Source organism: Silurus aristotelis (genome assembly GCF_946808225.1).
Source record: "Silurus aristotelis genome assembly, chromosome: 5".
In the NCBI taxonomy this organism is placed as follows: domain Eukaryota; kingdom Metazoa; phylum Chordata; class Actinopteri; order Siluriformes; family Siluridae; genus Silurus; species Silurus aristotelis.
This window is the reverse complement of record NC_139578.1, coordinates 8399271-8418724: the sequence shown is the minus strand read 5'-3', so window position 1 is coordinate 8418724 and position 19454 is coordinate 8399271. Positions and strand designations below refer to the sequence as shown.

At 37.7% G+C, this 19454-nt stretch overlaps 1 protein-coding gene across 12 annotated transcripts in view; it reads right to left on the bottom strand.

Moving 5' to 3' along the window:
• LOC310726343 (immunoglobulin lambda-1 light chain-like) overlaps positions 1 to 19454 on the bottom strand; it is a 103069-nt gene that overhangs the window by 50364 nt on the left and 33251 nt on the right. Inside the window, exons 1-2 of one of the 12 annotated variants that reach the window (XM_083541825.1) lie at positions 3725 to 3828; positions 3299 to 3616 (exon numbers count right to left, since the gene is read on the bottom strand). The exons of 7 other annotated variants lie outside the window; for them this stretch is intronic. In XM_083541825.1, the coding sequence (XP_083397951.1) occupies positions 3299 to 3616; positions 3725 to 3767 (361 nt within the window). In that variant the 5' untranslated portion in view covers positions 3768 to 3828. Of the gene's footprint in view, positions 1 to 17; positions 336 to 487; positions 629 to 1538; positions 1854 to 1978; positions 2098 to 3298; positions 3617 to 3724; positions 3829 to 19454 lie in introns of those variants that run through there. 4 more of the 12 variants (XM_083541826.1, XM_083541833.1, XM_083541821.1 and 1 more) reach the window with 4 other exon arrangements.

Sequence of the window (19454 nt, the reverse complement as noted above, 5' to 3'; positions counted from 1 at the left end):
TGGATATTTATTCTCACTGTGGGAGCCTGTTCCCCAGCTGGCGCAGTAATAAACTGCTGAGTGACTTTTCTTCAGGCTTGCTATCATCAGATCATAATTATCAGACTTTGTCCTCACATCATAATCCTTGGCTTCAGGATGGCTGTTATCAGGAACAGCTGGGCTTCCTTTTTTTACATATAGAATCCTTTTGAATGCTTCACCTTCTTTCTTTTGGTACCAGTGGACATAGCTAGTGGATAATTTAGTCACACTGCAGCTGATAGTTACAGTTTTGCCTTCCATTTTTGTCATGGAGAGATCTTTTTGCTCCAGTTCCACTCCCAAAACAGCTTCTGTAAAAAATAATAATAAAAAAAAAACACAAAAGATGAATGCATAAAACAGATATTTTGCTATGTTTTCTATTATTTGTTTAAACATTCTGGGAGCGTCTTATATTATGTTTTCTTCCTTTTTCAGTTTAGTGCTGTGATATGATCTTTACCTGTGACCAAATAGAAGAGTAAAACAGCATATATGCTGAAAGACATTTTGATTTGGTTGTGAAATAAAATATGTTCGTATTTCACCACTGTTTTTTGAAGTAGTGTTGTTGAATATGATTCTTTTTCTTTATGAAGTAATGATGTCATTTCCTGGGGTGGGGATTAGCCACCTTGTCATCCACCATTAACCCAGACTTGTTGCATTTGTTATTTAATGATTAATAAACAACCAATACTACTACTACAATACTAATACTAATAGCATTTTATATGTTGATATACTGTACATAATGCATATATTCCCTGTACCCAGTGACCTTTAGAAGTGGATGGATACTCTTTTGTGTTTACTAATGTCATCTTATTGTTAAGTTTTCCTAGAATATGTAACACTATAATTACACATTTTACTTCTCTAAATAAACATTTAGGAATCATAATTCATAATATGTGAAAAACAATCCAATCCCTGTCATTGTCAGTAATATTTGTTTTTTTGTTCTTGTACAGATTATATATCTAAGTGGTAGATATGTATTCTGTAAGACCAAGAGATCTATGATGATACATTCCATAGGATAATACACTATGCATGTTTACACAGTGCTGAAAAGGAAAGAAGAAAACATGTATTTCTTTATTTTTTTAGATATAAAGACTTCAAAGTAAAACATATGCGGATCACGAATCAAAAGGATGATCCGCTGTGGCGACCCCTAATGGGAGAAGCCGAAAGAAGAAGAAGAAAAAGAAAGAAGAAGAAGAAGAAGAAGAAGAAGAAGACGAAGACGAAGAAGAAGAAGAAGAAGAAGAAGAAGAAGAAGAAGAAGAAGAAGAAGAAGACTTCATAACACAGATATTCACTGGAATTTTTTTTTTAAGATTGACCATTTATTTTAGAAACATATTAAATAAAGAAGTTATTAGTGTTTAAATACATTTTGCTTTTAGACTATTGGAGAGTTTAATTTGTATATATTCAAAGCTGTATTTCTGTTGTGGTTGTGTACAGTGCAGGTTTCTGTACACTCTGTGGATATTTTCACTCACTGTGGGAGCCTGCCCAGCTGGCGCAGTAATAAACTGCTGAGTGACGTTTCTTCAGGTTTGCTATTTTCAGATCATAATTATCAGACTGTATCCTCACATCAAAATCACTGGCTTCAGGATGGCTGTTATCAGGAACAGCTGGGCTTCCTGTTTTTACATATAGAATCCTTTTGAATGCTTCACCCTCTTTCTTTTGGTACCAGTGGACATAGCTACTGGTTAATCCTTTCACATTGCAGCCGATATACAAACTTTTCTCTTCCTCTTTTGTCATGGAGAGATCCTTTTGCTCCAGTGTCACTCCCAAAACAACTTCTGTAAAGACATAAAACATTAATCAATAAAACAGAATACATTTCTATTATTTTTTTAAACATTCTGGGAGCATCATATGTTATGTTTTCCCCTTTTTCAGTTTAGTGCTGTGATATGATCTTTACCTGTGACCAGACAGAAGAGTAAAACAGTGTATGTGCCTATAGACATTTTGATTTGCTTGTAAAATAAAATATGTTCGTATTTCACCACCTATATTTCATGAATGCTGTAAAACATGATTCTTTTCCTTTATGAAGTAATGATGTCATTTCCTGGGGTGGAGGATGGCCACCTTGTCATTCAACATTAACCAAGACATGTTGCATTTATTATTTAATGAATAATGAAAAAACAATATTAACAACATTTTAAGACATTTGCCATTAAATATAGGTTTGCTTATAAGTAAAAAAAAAAAAAAAGAAAGTAAAAAAAATTATAATTATATATATATATATATATATATATATATATATATATATATATATATATATATATATATATATATATATATATATATATATATATACATATATATATTAATTAATTTTGTATTATTAGATGGGTCTTAAAACGTCTGACTTTAAGTTTTTCACTTTTTTGTTGGTCTGAATTTTGGTACATAAAAAAGCGCATGAAGTTGCTGTTTCCACTGTTAGTATTTTTTGTTTCTAGTTTACTTGCTACTGTACACTTCATTTTCTAGCTACTGGGAGTCTAGTAGCAACTGTAAGAACTGTTTAATAGTAAGAAATACTTTTCCTTCCATGCATTTATATGGTCTGTTACTAGGGTGTTATTTTTTCTCTCTTTTTCCATCTCAGCTTAGGTGTAGCTACATTGTTTAGTGCAGTTGTTTTTCAGGACATTTTTGAAAAAAAATAATGTTCTGATTCACACAGACCCAACAAACCCACCTGCATAATATTTATATGATATTATACATACTGCATATATATTCGCTGTGAATTTCCATTTGTGTTTACTAATGTAGCCTTATTGTAAAGTTTTACTAGAATACGTAACATTCATTTATGAACTAATTGTATATAAAACAATTTAATCCTTGATATTGTCAATAATGTTTTTTTTTCTTGTATAGATTTTTTATATATTTAATATATATATTACTATATATTTAAAAAATTCAGACTCATACTGTTAGACTGAGTGATCTATGAGGCTACATTACTTAGGCTTGTACACAATGTGTGTTTGGTGAGTGCAGAAAGGGAAGGAAATTTCTACTGTTACAGATAGTAAGACTGTTAAGACACAAATCTTTCCTGGGAGTAATGAATCTTTACATTAGAAACACATCAAAATTATCAGTGTTTAAATACATTTTGTATTGAGACTCTTGTGTGTATATTAAATCAGAATTTCTGTTGCAGTTGTGTACAGTGCAGGTTATTGTACACGCTGTGGATATTTATTCTCACTGTGGGAGCCTGTCTCCCAGCTGGCACAGTAATAAACTGCTGAGTGACTTTTCTTGAGGCGTGCTATCTTCAGATCATAATTATCAGACTGTATCCTCACACTGAAGTCCTTTGCTTCAGGATGGCTATTATCAGGAAAAGCCGAGCTTCCAGTTTTTACATAGATAATCCTTCTGAGGGCATCACCTTCTTTCTTTTGGTACCAGTGGACATATTCAGTTGTTAACCCGGTCACATTGCAGCTAATAGTTACAGATTTGTCTAAATCTTTGGTCAGTGAAAGATCTTTTTGCTCCAGTGTTACTCCCAAAATGGCTTCTGTAAAAAAAAAAAAAAACCACAAACAAAAGATTCTGTAAACTCTGATATTTACTTTTCTGTTCTTTATTTATTTATTTATTTTTATTGCTATGCTGTGATACTTACCTGTGACCAAAAAGAGGAAAAAAGCATATATTATTATAAGCATTTTGATTTGGTAAATAAAATATGCTCTTAGTTCCGCACTTTATTTCATCTGTTTACAGCAAGTTTACAACATACATCTCACTTATAAAGTAATGACGTCATTTCCTGGGGAGGGGATTGGCAACCAAGTCACCCAGCCAGTATTAATCCCCAGACTTGGTGTATGAATTATTTCCTAATCATTATTACTAAAGGAAAATTTAATACTAATAAACAAGAATGCAAGACATTCAGTATTTGAGGTAGTTCTAGGAATGTTTAGCTTATAGTTTTTTCTCATTGAGGCCATCTAGTTAAAAGCTTATTCATAGTTTTTGATTAAAAAAGACTTCCTTTTTTAATGTTAATTGGAATTTTTAGGTTACTTTGGTCTTAATTAGTGAAGTGAAGATGAAGAAGTTACATGGTTAACCACGATATGGCAGCCCTTGGAGCAGGTAGACGCCTTGCCAACAGAGTCCAACAGTGCCAGCTTGATGCAGTATTTGTAGTTTAAACATTTATTATACAATATGCTTCTCTTTCATTTATTTCTTTATTTTTTTATTTTTTATCTAATATATTATTAAATAAATAGAACATTTTAGTTGCATAATTGTTACTGATTGAGGGGGACAATATATTCATTTACTCGCACCCATTATAAGGTGCCGATAAACAGTGTTTCAATCAGTCCAGACACAAACCATTGTTTTCATGAAGGTTGTATGCACATTCAGTGGCAAACCATAAACCAGCCCACAAAGCACAGAAAATGTTATCACACGTACTGATGGTGTTTAACACCAAAGGGATAAAATCCATAATTTGTAAGTTGAATTACAATGACTGCTTTAACACAGGGACTTATTTATCTTTGACTGCCGGTAAGGTCTAATGGGTATTAGGCAAGAAAGTAATAGCATCAATAGCATTAAGACCAAACTGAACCATGTGCTGTTCGGTCACTTACAATGATTACAAATTCTGTCAGATGCAGTGAAGCCTAACCAATGGGATGTGGATTGGGGAAGGGGTGCACAGCTTCTAGGAAGTGTCTTTTAGATAGTTCAAAACACCTGTGTAGATTATTCCAGATTCACATGGCAGTTGGCTCATCTGTCATTTAATTAGAGAAAAAAAAAACTGTTACAGTGTATGGTTGCGTGGTAAACTCATAGAAGCAAAAGAAAGTTTTTTTGGGGAGCTCCTACACCAAATGCATAGAAGTTGGTTAGTGATAAACGTCACTGAATATTGTGGCAAGGTGCAGAGGAATTCTTGCATTTGATGCATATAAGTCACATCTGCATTGATTGCCTGGGCAAAGTTGCAGGGAAATTTTATTTGTCACTGACATCCAGTGGCAGGTCATGCATGTCACACCTAGGCCTTCAGCGGTGTGTCCTACCTGAATCAATCCACCCCTTAATACCATCATTCTAACACCATGGTTATAGTAAAAAAATCAAAATTTTACGAAAAAATATGTAATGATAAAACAGTTATTAAATTCACATGAATATATTTGAGCTTGTGTAGTTTGCTCTGACTAGTGCACTCTTTAAACATACAGTCAAAGGAGATGAAAATGTTGTGTTATTGGATCCCTGCTCGACGCAATCTGATTGGTTAAAGCAACAGCGTCTGCTGCAAGTGCCCACAGTGTTCATTTTTAAAGGCCTCACAGCAGATATAGATCCTGGAAACATAAAATGTAATAGCTGAAATCTGATTAGATAGAAACTCCAACATAAACAGACACTTGTAGCAGTGCACCCGAAAGAAACCCTGGTAAACAAATATTGGGAATATTGGTAACATTAATCTGATAGTGTTTAGGCCAGCAGAGAAGACCTTCCTGTATTAAAGGCATAATTTGTAACAAAAATGACATTAAGCATCTACATTAACTTGTTATATCACGTTTTCTCACATGCCTTGTTCTCGAGTAATTAGGCCTACTGGTTAGCATATTGCTAATGTGTATTTTTTAATAATGCTTAGAAACTTAAGACATTGAGACCCGGCCTCTGAAGAGTTTCCTTGAAATTATGTTCTATCAGAGTTTTTGTACACACTGAGAATATTTACTGCCACTGTGGTCGTTATACTCCCAGCTGGCACAGTAATAAACTGCAGAGTGAATTTTCTTCAGGTTTTCTATCTTCAGGTCAAAGTTATTAGACTCTATCCTCACACTAAAGTCCTTTGCATCAGGATGGTTAGTATCATGTTCGGGTTTGCTTCCTGCTTTGACATACAGGATCCTTGTGAGAGCTTCACCTTCTTTCTTTTGGTACCAGTGGACATAGTCACGGGTTAATCCGGTCACTTTGCAGCTGATAGTTACAGTTTTACGCTCCGCTTTTGTCACAGAGAGATATCTTTGCTCCAGTGTCACTCCCAGAACAGCTTCTATTTTTTTTTATAAATAATAAATAAATAAATGAACAAAATTTTTTAGAATTTTCTTTCTCATTTTATATTTTTATTGCAGTGATATACTCTATACTTACCTGTGTTCAAAGAAAGGAAAACAGAAAATATGAATATAAACATTTTTATTTGGTTGTAAAATAAAATATGCCTACAGTTCACTACCCTTTATTGCACTTGTATTTGCATTAATGCTCAGGAACGCAAGACATTTATTTATAAAGTAATGATGTCATTTCCTTGAGTGTGGATTGGCCATCTTATCAACCAACATGAATCCAATACTGCAAGACATTCTGACACCTACAGAAATTATAAATTCATTTATGTTTCAAGTAAGAATTGGTTAGAATTCAACAGTGATAAACTTTTTTTTTTTTTGTTATAGCCATACATTTTTTTTTACTTTTCCTTCCTGGTCTCATAAACAACCTCTATAGTTAATACATAATTGTTAAATTATGTTTCTGTTACCTTACATGCACTTTATTATTTTTTTTATTTTTATTATATCAATATATGTGTTCCAAATGTTGACAATTATTTCAATTTATTCCAAAGTAAAACATAGGGATGAGGCCAGGGCTCTGTGTAGGCACTCCAAAAGTGTCAAAACGGTGACATTGAATACTGCATATTACCAAAGACATTTTAATCCAATTGCAAAAGTGAAGTATTTTCTCAGTTCAGTACTTTTGTTGCACTCGTTTTTTTTTTCATCAATGATAATTTACAACCCAAATATTTTCTTTATGTTATGGTAAAATATGAGTACTCAAGTTTATCAATCTTTTTATTCCACTCGTTTTATACATTGTTTCAGTTTGTCACTATCAATGCATTGGTGTGCTTTGGATTTTTTTCCCCCAGATTAAACAGCTGTATCAATGACATTTAACATGATATTTGTCTTAAGAACATTATGGTATATAGTAGAGTTCATTATAGTAGACTTTAATTTTTCTCAGATCCTGTGGTGACAAAACAAGTGCAAATCATCACCCCTCCACTACAATACTTGATTTGAGTTTTTTTTTGTTGTTGTTGTTGTTGTTGTGTTTGATTTTTTCCATAAATGGCTGTGTATGATGACCTAACTTCTCTTCCTTAACCCAACATGCCAAATGTTATTGTTTTAACCCTTTGTGGTTTGTCCAGATTTCCAAATCTGTGCTATCATATACATTTTGGAGATAAGACACCATTTCCCACACACCTTTCAACATTTAATGTCCCTACAGAGGCCTGAAGTCCACATGATGTACACTTTATAGACAAAAGTATTGGGACACCTGACCTTTTCTGCCATATGTGGTACTTTTCCATAATGTTACCACAAAGCTGGAGGCACAAAATTTTGTCTTTGGATGCGGTATAATAAAATTTAGTATTCACTTGAACTTGGAAACCCAAACATGTTCCAGCATGTGATGCCTATATAGTTTACGTGGTTTGGAGAAAAGTGCCTTGAGTGGTCTGCTATAGAGCTCTGATCTCAACCCTACTGAACACCTTTGGGATGAATTAAAGCACTGCACCACCAGGCCTCCTCACCTCACCTACTGTACCTTAGTATCTGACTTTACTAACACCCTTGTGGCTGATCAAATGCCAATAAGCACATTTGAAAATCCAGTGGAACATTATCCCAGAAGAGTGGAGGGAATTATATGAGCAAATTGGCACTAAATGTGTGAGGCTCAAAAAGCACATACCATTCTTAAGACCATTGTTAAACTCTAGGATGTGTGACTGCCCAATGGTTTTCTGAAATATTGAATCGCTAGCCACCCAGCGATTTCTTACTGTAAGCAATTTAACTGGTTAAAGGCTCTCCCATGCCAATTTTTAATAGATATGCAAAAAAAGCACACTTTACTGTAATTTTGGAGAAAGGTCTGATGTTTATTTAGTAAATAATGTAAATAAAGTAAATATAAGTCTATAATTGTATATGAAGCAGAGAAATGTAGAAAACAGTATTAATACAAATCAGGGTTTTTGTACACATTGTGAATATTTACTATCAGTGTGGGAGCTGGTCTCCCAGCTGGCACAGAAATAAACCCCTGAGTGACTTTTCTTGAGGCTTGCTATCTTCAGATCGTAATTTTCAGACTGTATTCTCACATCAAAGTCCTTTGCTTCAGGATGGCTGGTATCATGAACAGATTTGCTTCCATGGCTGACATATAGGATCCTTCTCAGAGCTTCTCCTTCTTTCTTTTGGTACCAGTGGACATATGTGTTGGATAATTGTTTCACACTGCAGCTGATATACATACTTTTGTCCTTCTCTTTTGTTATGGAGAGATCTTTTTGCTCCAGTATCACTCCCAGAACAGCTTCTGTTTAAAAAAAAAATAAAAATCAATAAAACAGCACATCTGGGTTGTAGGTTTTTTTTCCTGTGTTATAATACTTACCTGTGACCAAAGAGAAGAGCACGGCATATATGGTTAAAAACATTGTCATTTATCTGTAATATACTGTTCTTTTAGCACTCTTTAATGCACCTGGTATTGCTGTAATGCTAGTATAGAACTGGAGTCCTAGAAATATAAAGTAATGATGTCATTTCCTGAGGTGGGGATTGGCCTCCTTGTCAGGCAAATTTTGAGGTATTTTCTTATTATTGAATAAACACTTGACTTTTAATCTAAAAATCTGATTACAATACATTTTTATAATATTACAAATTATTATACCTGTATATGTTTTAAAGTTTCAACCCAGCCATTAGGGGGGCACAAGCCAGTGTACTGTTAGTGCCGGTCCCAAGCCCGGGTAAATGGGGAGGGTTGCGTTAGGAAGGGCATCCAGCGTAAAACATGTGCCAAATCAAATATGCGGATCACAAATGAGAATTTCATACCGGATCGGTCGAGGCCCGGGTTAACAACGACCGCCACAGGTATCGTTAGCCGACAGGGTACCGGTGGAAATTGGGCTACTGTTGGCCGAAGGAGGAGAAGGAGAGGAGTAAGGCGTCTACAGAGACGGCAGGAAAAGGAGCAGTGTAGGAGAGTAGAGGTTCGGGTTGGTACTTTAAATGTTGGTACTATGACGGGTAAAGGGAGAAAAATAGCTGATATGATGGAGAGGAGAAAGGTAGATGTGTTGTGTGTTCAGGAGACCAAGTGGAAAGGGAGTAAGGCCAGGAACATTGGAGGTGGGTTTAAACTGTTTTATCATGGTGTGGATGGGAAGAGAAATGGTGTAGGGGTGATTCTGAAGGAAGCGTACAGTAAGAGTGTAGTGGAGGTGAAGAGAGTTTCTGATAGGGTGATGATCGTGAAGGTGGAAGTTGAAGGGATGATGATAAATGTCATCAGTGCCTATGCTCCACAAGTTGGCTGTGAGATGGAGGAGAAAGAAAGATTCTGGAGTGAATTAGATGAAGTGGTAGATGGTGTACCTAGGAAAGAACGATTGGTGATTGGGGCAGACTTTAATGGGCATGTAGGTGAGGGGAACAGAGGTGATGAGGAGGTGATGGGTAGGTATGGTTTTAAGGAGAGGAATGTGGAAGGGCAGATGGTGGTAGATTTTGCTAAAAGGATGGAAATGGCAGTGGTGAACACGTATTTTAAGAAGAAGGAGGATCATAGGGTGATGTATAAGAGTGGAGGAAGGTGCACACAGGTGGATTATCTTCTGTGTAGGAGATGCAACCTGAAGGAGATTGGAGACTGTAAGGTGTTGGCGGGGGACAGTGTAGCTAGACAGCATCGGATGGTGGTCTGTAGGATGGTTTTGGAGGCGAAGAAGAAGAGGAGGAAAGTAAGGTTTGAAAGAAGAATAAGATGGTGGAAACGGAAGGAGGAAGAGTGTAGTGTGAGGTTCAGGGAAGAGGTCAGACAGGGGCTTGGTGGTGGTGAAGAGGTGCCGGATGATTGGGCAACTACTGCAGGAGTGATGAGGGAGGCAGCTAGAAAAGTACTTGGTGTGACATCTGGAAATAGAAAGCAAGACAAGGAGACGTGGTGGTGGAATGAGGAAGTGCAGGAGAGCATTAGGGGAAAGAGATTGGCAAAACAGAAGTGGGATCGACAGAGTGATGAGAAGAGTAGGCAGGAGTACAAGGAGATGCGGCAGCAGGTTAAAAGGGATGTGGCGAAAGCCAAGGAAAAGGCATATGAGGAACTGTATAAGAGATTGGACACTAAGGAAGGAGAAAAGGATTTATACCGATTGGCCAAGCAGAGGGACCGAGCTGGGAAGGATGTACTGCAAGTTAGAGCAATAAAGGATGGAGAGGGAAATGTGTTGACTAGTGAGGAGAGTGTGTTGAGAAGATGGAGGGAGTATTTTGAGCAGCTGATAAATGAGGAAAATCAGAGAGAGAGAAGGTTGGAGGATGTGGAGTTGGTGAAGCAGGATGTAGATAGGATTAGTAAGGAGGAAGTGAGAGCAGCGATTAAGAGGATGAAGAATGGAAAGTCGGTTGGACCAGATGACATACCGGTAGAAGCGTGGAGATGTTTAGGAGAGATGGCAGTGGAGTTTTTAACCAGATTGTTTAACAGGATTCTGGAAGGGGAGAGGATGCCTGAGGAATGGAGAAGGAGTGTGCTGGTACCGATCTTTAAGCATAAGGGAGATGTGCAGACCTGCAGTAACTACAGGGGAATTAAGTTGATCAGTCACACCATGAAGTTATAGGTAAGAGTAGTGGAAGCCAGGCTGAGAGAAGAGGTGACCATCTGTGAGCAACAGTATGGTTTCATGCCGAGGAAGAGCACCACAGATGCCTTATTTGCTTTGAGGATGTTGATGGAGAAGTATAGAGAAGGACAGAAGGAGCTGCATTGTGTATTTGTGGATTTAGAGAAAGCGTACGACAGGGTGCCGAGAGAGGAGTTGTGGTATTGTATGAGGAAGTCAGGTGTTTCAGAGAAGTATGTGAGGATGGTGCAGGACATGTATGAGGACAGTGTGACGGCAGTGAAGTGTGCAGTAGGTACGACAGACTGGTTCAGGGTGAAGGTTGGACTGCATCAAGGATCGGCCCTGAGCCCTTTCCTGTTTGCAGTGGTGATGGACAGGTTGACGGACGAGGTCAGACAGGAGTCTCCCTGGACTATGATGTTTGCAGATGATATTGTGATTTGTGGTGAGAGTAGAGAGCAGGTTGAGAAGAGCCTGGAGAGGTGGAGATATGCGCTGGAGAGAAGGGGAATGAAAGTCAGTAGGAGTAAGACAGAGTACATGTGTGTGAATGAGAGGGAGGGCAGTGGAGTGATGCGGTTGAAAGATCTTTTTGCTCCAGTGTTACTCCCAAAATGGCTTCTGTAAAAAAAAAAAAAAACCACAAACAAAAGATTCTGTAAACTCTGATATTTACTTTTCTGTTCTTTATTTATTTATTTATTTTTATTGCTATGCTGTGATACTTACCTGTGACCAAAAAGAGGAAAAAAGCATATATTATTATAAGCATTTTGATTTGGTAAATAAAATATGCTCTTAGTTCCGCACTTTATTTCATCTGTTTACAGCAAGTTTACAACATACATCTCACTTATAAAGTAATGACGTCATTTCCTGGGGAGGGGATTGGCAACCAAGTCACCCAGCCAGTATTAATCCCCAGACTTGGTGTATGAATGATTTCCTAGTCATTATTACTAAAGGAAAATTTAATACTAATAAACAAGAATGCAAGACATTCAGTATTTGAGGTAGTTCTAGGAATGTTTAGCTTATAGTTTTTTCTCATTGAGGCCATCTAGTTAAAAGCTTATTCATAGTTTTTGATTAAAAAAGACTTCCTTTTTTAATGTTAATTGGAATTTTGAGGTTACTTTGGTCTTAATTAGTGAAGTGAAGATGAAGAAGTTACATGGTTAACCACGATATGGCAGCCCTTGGAGCAGGTAGACGCCTTGCCAACAGAGTCCAACAGTGCCAGCTTGATGCAGTATTTGTAGTTTAAACATTTATTATACAATATGCTTCTCTTTCATTTATTTCTTTATTTTTTTATTTTTTATCTAATATATTATTAAATAAATAGAACATTTTAGTTGCATAATTGTTACTGATTGAGGGGGACAATATATTCATTTACTCGCACCCATTATAAGGTGCCGATAAACAGTGTTTCAATCAGTCCAGACACAAACCATTGTTTTCATGAAGGTTGTATGCACATTCAGTGGCAAACCATAAACCAGCCCACAAAGCACAGAAAATGTTATCACACATACTGATGGTGTTTAACACCAAAGGGATAAAATCCATAATTTGTAAGTTGAATTACAATGACTGCTTTAACACAGGGACTTATTTATCTTTGACTGCCGGTAAGGTCTAATGGGTATTAGGCAAGAAAGTAATAGCATCAATAGCATTAAGACCAAACTGAACCATGTGCTGTTCGGTCACTTACAATGATTACAAATTCTGTCAGATGCAGTGAAGCCTAACCAATGGGATGTGGATTGGGGAAGGGGTGCACAGCTTCTAGGAAGTGTCTTTTAGATAGTTCAAAACACCTGTGTAGATTATTCCAGATTCACATGGCAGTTGGCTCATCTGTCATTTAATTAGAGAAAAAAAAAACTGTTACAGTGTATGGTTGCGTGGTAAACTCATAGAAGCAAAAGAAAGTTTTTTTGGGGAGCTCCTACACCAAATGCATAGAAGTTGGTTAGTGATAAACGTCACTGAATATTGTGGCAAGGTGCAGAGGAATTCTTGCATTTGATGCATATAAGTCACATCTGCATTGATTGCCTGGGCAAAGTTGCAGGGAAATTTTATTTGTCACTGACATCCAGTGGCAGGTCATGCATGTCACACCTAGGCCTTCAGCGGTGTGTCCTACCTGAATCAATCCACCCCTTAATACCATCATTCTAACACCATGGTTATAGTAAAAAAATCGAAATTTTACGAAAAAATATGTAATGATAAAACAGTTATTAAATTCACATGAATATATTTGAGCTTGTGTAGTTTGCTCTGACTAGTGCACTCTTTAAACATACAGTCAAAGGAGATGAAAATGTTGTGTTATTGGATCCCTGCTCGATGCAATCTGATTGGTTAAAGCAACAGCGTCTGCTGCAAGTGCCCACAGTGTTCATTTTTAAAGGCCTCACAGCAGATATAGATCCTGGAAACATAAAATGTAATAGCTGAAATCTGATTAGATAGAAACTCCAACATAAACAGACACTTGTAGCAGTGCACCCGAAAGAAACCCTGGTAAACAAATATTGGGAATATTGGTAACATTAATCTGATAGTGTTTAGGCCAGCAGAGAAGACCTTCCTGTATTAAAGGCATAATTTGTAACAAAAATGACATTAAGCATCTACATTAACTTGTTATATCACGTTTTCTCACATGCCTTGTTCTCGAGTAATTAGGCCTACTGGTTAGCATATTGCTAATGTGTATTTTTTAATAATGCTTAGAAACTTAAGACATTGAGACCCGGCCTCTGAAGAGTTTCCTTGAAATTATGTTCTATCAGAGTTTTTGTACACACTGAGAATATTTACTGCCACTGTGGTCGTTATACTCCCAGCTGGCACAGTAATAAACTGCAGAGTGAATTTTCTTCAGGTTTTCTATCTTCAGGTCAAAGTTATTAGACTCTATCCTCACACTAAAGTCCTTTGCATCAGGATGGTTAGTATCATGTTCGGGTTTGCTTCCTGCTTTGACATACAGGATCCTTGTGAGAGCTTCACCTTCTTTCTTTTGGTACCAGTGGACATAGTCACGGGTTAATCCGGTCACTTTGCAGCTGATAGTTACAGTTTTACGCTCCGCTTTTGTCACAGAGAGATATCTTTGCTCCAGTGTCACTCCCAGAACAGCTTCTATTTTTTTTTATAAATAATAAATAAATAAATGAACAAAATTTTTTAGAATTTTCTTTCTCATTTTATATTTTTATTGCAGTGATATACTCTATACTTACCTGTGTTCAAAGAAAGGAAAACAGAAAATATGAATATAAACATTTTTATTTGGTTGTAAAATAAAATATGCCTACAGTTCACTACCCTTTATTGCACTTGTATTTGCATTAATGCTCAGGAACGCAAGACATTTATTTATAAAGTAATGATGTCATTTCCTTGAGTGTGGATTGGCCATCTTATCAACCAACATGAATCCAATACTGCAAGACATTCTGACACCTACAGCAATTATAAATTCATTTATGTTTCAAGTAAGAATTGGTTAGAATTCAACAGTGATAAACTTTTTTTTTTTTTGTTATAGCCATACATTTTTTTTTACTTTTCCTTCCTGGTCTCATAAACAACCTCTATAGTTAATACATAATTGTTAAATTATGTTTCTGTTACCTTACATGCACTTTATTATTTTTTTTATTTTTATTATATCAATATATGTGTTCCAAATGTTGACAATTATTTCAATTTATTCCAAAGTAAAACATAGGGATGAGGCCAGGGCTCTGTGTAGGCACTCCAAAAGTGTCAAAACGGTGACATTGAATACTGCATATTACCAAAGACATTTTAATCCAATTGCAAAAGTGAAGTATTTTCTCAGTTCAGTACTTTTGTTGCACTCGTTTTTTTTTTCATCAATGATAATTTACAACCCAAATATTTTCTTTATGTTATGGTAAAATATGAGTACTCAAGTTTATCAATCTTTTTATTCCACTCGTTTTATACATTGTTTCAGTTTGTCACTATCAATGCATTGGTGTGCTTTGGATTTTTTTCCCCCAGATTAAACAGCTGTATCAATGACATTTAACATGATATTTGTCTTAAGAACATTATGGTATATAGTAGAGTTCATTATAGTAGACTTTAATTTTTCTCAGATCCTGTGGTGACAAAACAAGTGCAAATCATCACCCCTCCACTACAATACTTGATTTGAGTTTTTTTTTGTTGTTGTTGTTGTTGTTGTGTTTGATTTTTTCCATAAATGGCTGTGTATGATGACCTAACTTCTCTTCCTTAACCCAACATGCCAAATGTTATTGTTTTAACCCTTTGTGGTTTGTCCAGATTTCCAAATCTGTGCTATCATATACATTTTGGAGATAAGACACCATTTCCCACACACCTTTCAACATTTAATGTCCCTACAGAGGCCTGAAGTCCACATGATGTACACTTTATAGACAAAAGTATTGGGACACCTGACCTTTTCTGCCATATGTGGTACTTTTCCATAATGTTACCACAAAGCTGGAGGCACAAAATTTTGTCTTTGGATGCGGTATAATAAAATTTAGTATTCACTTGAACTTGGAAACCCAAACATGTTCCAGCATGTGATGCCTATATAGTTTACGTGGTTTGGAGAAAAGTGCCTTGAGTGGTCTGCTATAGAGCTCTGATCTCAACCCTACTGAACACCTTTGGGATGAATTAAAGCACTGCACCACCAGGCCTCCTCACCTCACCTACTGTACCTTAGTATCTGACTTTACTAACACCCTTGTGGCTGATCAAATGCCAATAAGCACATTTGAAAATCCAGTGGAACATTATCCCAGAAGAGTGGAGGGAATTATATGAGCAAATTGGCACTAAATGTGTGAGGCTCAAAAAGCACATACCATTCTTAAGACCATTGTTAAACTCTAGGATGTGTGACTGCCCAATGGTTTTCTGAAATATTGAATCGCTAGCCACCCAGCGATTTCTTACTGTAAGCAATTTAACTGGTTAAAGGCTCTCCCATGCCAATTTTTAATAGATATGCAAAAAAAGCACACTTTACTGTAATTTTGGAGAAAGGTCTGATGTTTATTTAGTAAATAATGTAAATAAAGTAAATATAAGTCTATAATTGTATATGAAGCAGAGAAATGTAGAAAACAGTATTAATACAAATCAGGGTTTTTGTACACATTGTGAATATTTACTATCAGTGTGGGAGCTGGTCTCCCAGCTGGCACAGAAATAAACCCCTGAGTGACTTTTCTTGAGGCTTGCTATCTTCAGATCGTAATTTTCAGACTGTATTCTCACATCAAAGTCCTTTGCTTCAGGATGGCTGGTATCATGAACAGATTTGCTTCCATGGCTGACATATAGGATCCTTCTCAGAGCTTCTCCTTCTTTCTTTTGGTACCAGTGGACATATGTGTTGGATAATTGTTTCACACTGCAGCTGATATACATACTTTTGTCCTTCTCTTTTGTTATGGAGAGATCTTTTTGCTCCAGTATCACTCCCAGAACAGCTTCTGTTTAAAAAAAAAATAAAAATCAATAAAACAGCACATCTGGGTTGTAGGTTTTTTTTCCTGTGTTATAATACTTACCTGTGACCAAAGAGAAGAGCACGGCATATATGGTTAAAAACATTGTCATTTATCTGTAATATACTGTTCTTTTAGCACTCTTTAATGCACCTGGTATTGCTGTAATGCTAGTATAGAACTGGAGTCCTAGAAATATAAAGTAATGATGTCATTTCCTGAGGTGGGGATTGGCCTCCTTGTCAGGCAAATTTTGAGGTATTTTCTTATTATTGAATAAACACTTGACTTTTAATCTAAAAATCTGATTACAATACATTTTTATAATATTACAAATTATTATACCTGTATATGTTTTAAAGTTTCAACCCAGCCATTAGGGGGGCACAAGCCAGTGTACTGTTAGTGCCGGTCCCAAGCCCGGGTAAATGGGGAGGGTTGCGTTAGGAAGGGCATCCAGCGTAAAACATGTGCCAAATCAAATATGCGGATCACAAATGAGAATTTCATACCGGATCGGTCGAGGCCCGGGTTAACAACGACCGCCACAGGTATCGTTAGCCGACAGGGTACCGGTGGAAATTGGGCTACTGTTGGCCGAAGGAGGAGAAGGAGAGGAGTAAGGCGTCTACAGAGACGGCAGGAAAAGGAGCAGTGTAGGAGAGTAGAGGTTCGGGTTGGTACTTTAAATGTTGGTACTATGACGGGTAAAGGGAGAAAAATAGCTGATATGATGGAGAGGAGAAAGGTAGATGTGTTGTGTGTTCAGGAGACCAAGTGGAAAGGGAGTAAGGCCAGGAACATTGGAGGTGGGTTTAAACTGTTTTATCATGGTGTGGATGGGAAGAGAAATGGTGTAGGGGTGATTCTGAAGGAAGCGTACAGTAAGAGTGTAGTGGAGGTGAAGAGAGTTTCTGATAGGGTGATGATCGTGAAGGTGGAAGTTGAAGGGATGATGATAAATGTCATCAGTGCCTATGCTCCACAAGTTGGCTGTGAGATGGAGGAGAAAGAAAGATTCTGGAGTGAATTAGATGAAGTGGTAGATGGTGTACCTAGGAAAGAACGATTGGTGATTGGGGCAGACTTTAATGGGCATGTAGGTGAGGGGAACAGAGGTGATGAGGAGGTGATGGGTAGGTATGGTTTTAAGGAGAGGAATGTGGAAGGGCAGATGGTGGTAGATTTTGCTAAAAGGATGGAAATGGCAGTGGTGAACACGTATTTTAAGAAGAAGGAGGATCATAGGGTGATGTATAAGAGTGGAGGAAGGTGCACACAGGTGGATTATCTTCTGTGTAGGAGATGCAACCTGAAGGAGATTGGAGACTGTAAGGTGTTGGCGGGGGACAGTGTAGCTAGACAGCATCGGATGGTGGTCTGTAGGATGGTTTTGGAGGCGAAGAAGAAGAGGAGGAAAGTAAGGTTTGAAAGAAGAATAAGATGGTGGAAACGGAAGGAGGAAGAGTGTAGTGTGAGGTTCAGGGAAGAGGTCAGACAGGGGCTTGGTGGTGGTGAAGAGGTGCCGGATGATTGGGCAACTACTGCAGGAGTGATGAGGGAGGCAGCTAGAAAAGTACTTGGTGTGACATCTGGAAATAGAAAGCAAGACAAGGAGACGTGGTGGTGGAATGAGGAAGTGCAGGAGAGCATTAGGGGAAAGAGATTGGCAAAACAGAAGTGGGATCGACAGAGTGATGAGAAGAGTAGGCAGGAGTACAAGGAGATGCGGCAGCAGGTTAAAAGGGATGTGGCGAAAGCCAAGGAAAAGGCATATGAGGAACTGTATAAGAGATTGGACACTAAGGAAGGAGAAAAGGATTTATACCGATTGGCCAAGCAGAGGGACCGAGCTGGGAAGGATGTACTGCAAGTTAGAGCAATAAAGGATGGAGAGGGAAATGTGTTGACTAGTGAGGAGAGTGTGTTGAGAAGATGGAGGGAGTATTTTGAGCAGCTGATAAATGAGGAAAATCAGAGAGAGAGAAGGTTGGAGGATGTGGAGTTGGTGAAGCAGGATGTAGATAGGATTAGTAAGGAGGAAGTGAGAGCAGCGATTAAGAGGATGAAGAATGGAAAGTCGGTTGGACCAGATGACATACCGGTAGAAGCGTGGAGATGTTTAGGAGAGATGGCAGTGGAGTTTTTAACCAGATTGTTTAACAGGATTCTGGAAGGGGAGAGGATGCCTGAGGAATGGAGAAGGAGTGTGCTGGTACCGATCTTTAAGCATAAGGGAGATGTGCAGACCTGCAGTAACTACAGGGGAATTAAGTTGATCAGTCACACCATGAAGTTATAGGTAAGAGTAGTGGAAGCCAGGCTGAGAGAAGAGGTGACCATCTGTGAGCAACAGTATGGTTTCATGCCGAGGAAGAGCACCACAGATGCCTTATTTGCTTTGAGGATGTTGATGGAGAAGTATAGAGAAGGACAGAAGGAGCTGCATTGTGTATTTGTGGATTTAGAGAAAGCGTACGACAGGGTGCCGAGAGAGGAGTTGTGGTATTGTATGAGGAAGTCAGGTGTTTCAGAGAAGTATGTGAGGATGGTGCAGGACATGTATGAGGACAGTGTGACGGCAGTGAAGTGTGCAGTAGGTACGACAGACTGGTTCAGGGTGAAGGTTGGACTGCATCAAGGATCGGCCCTGAGCCCTTTCCTGTTTGCAGTGGTGATGGACAGGTTGACGGACGAGGTCAGACAGGAGTCTCCCTGGACTATGATGTTTGCAGATGATATTGTGATTTGTGGTGAGAGTAGAGAGCAGGTTGAGAAGAGCCTGGAGAGGTGGAGATATGCGCTGGAGAGAAGGGGAATGAAAGTCAGTAGGAGTAAGACAGAGTACATGTGTGTGAATGAGAGGGAGGGCAGTGGAGTGATGCGGTTGAAAGATCTTTTTGCTCCAGTGTTACTCCCAAAATGGCTTCTGTAAAAAAAAAAAAAAACCACAAACAAAAGATTCTGTAAACTCTGATATTTACTTTTCTGTTCTTTATTTATTTATTTATTTTTATTGCTATGCTGTGATACTTACCTGTGACCAA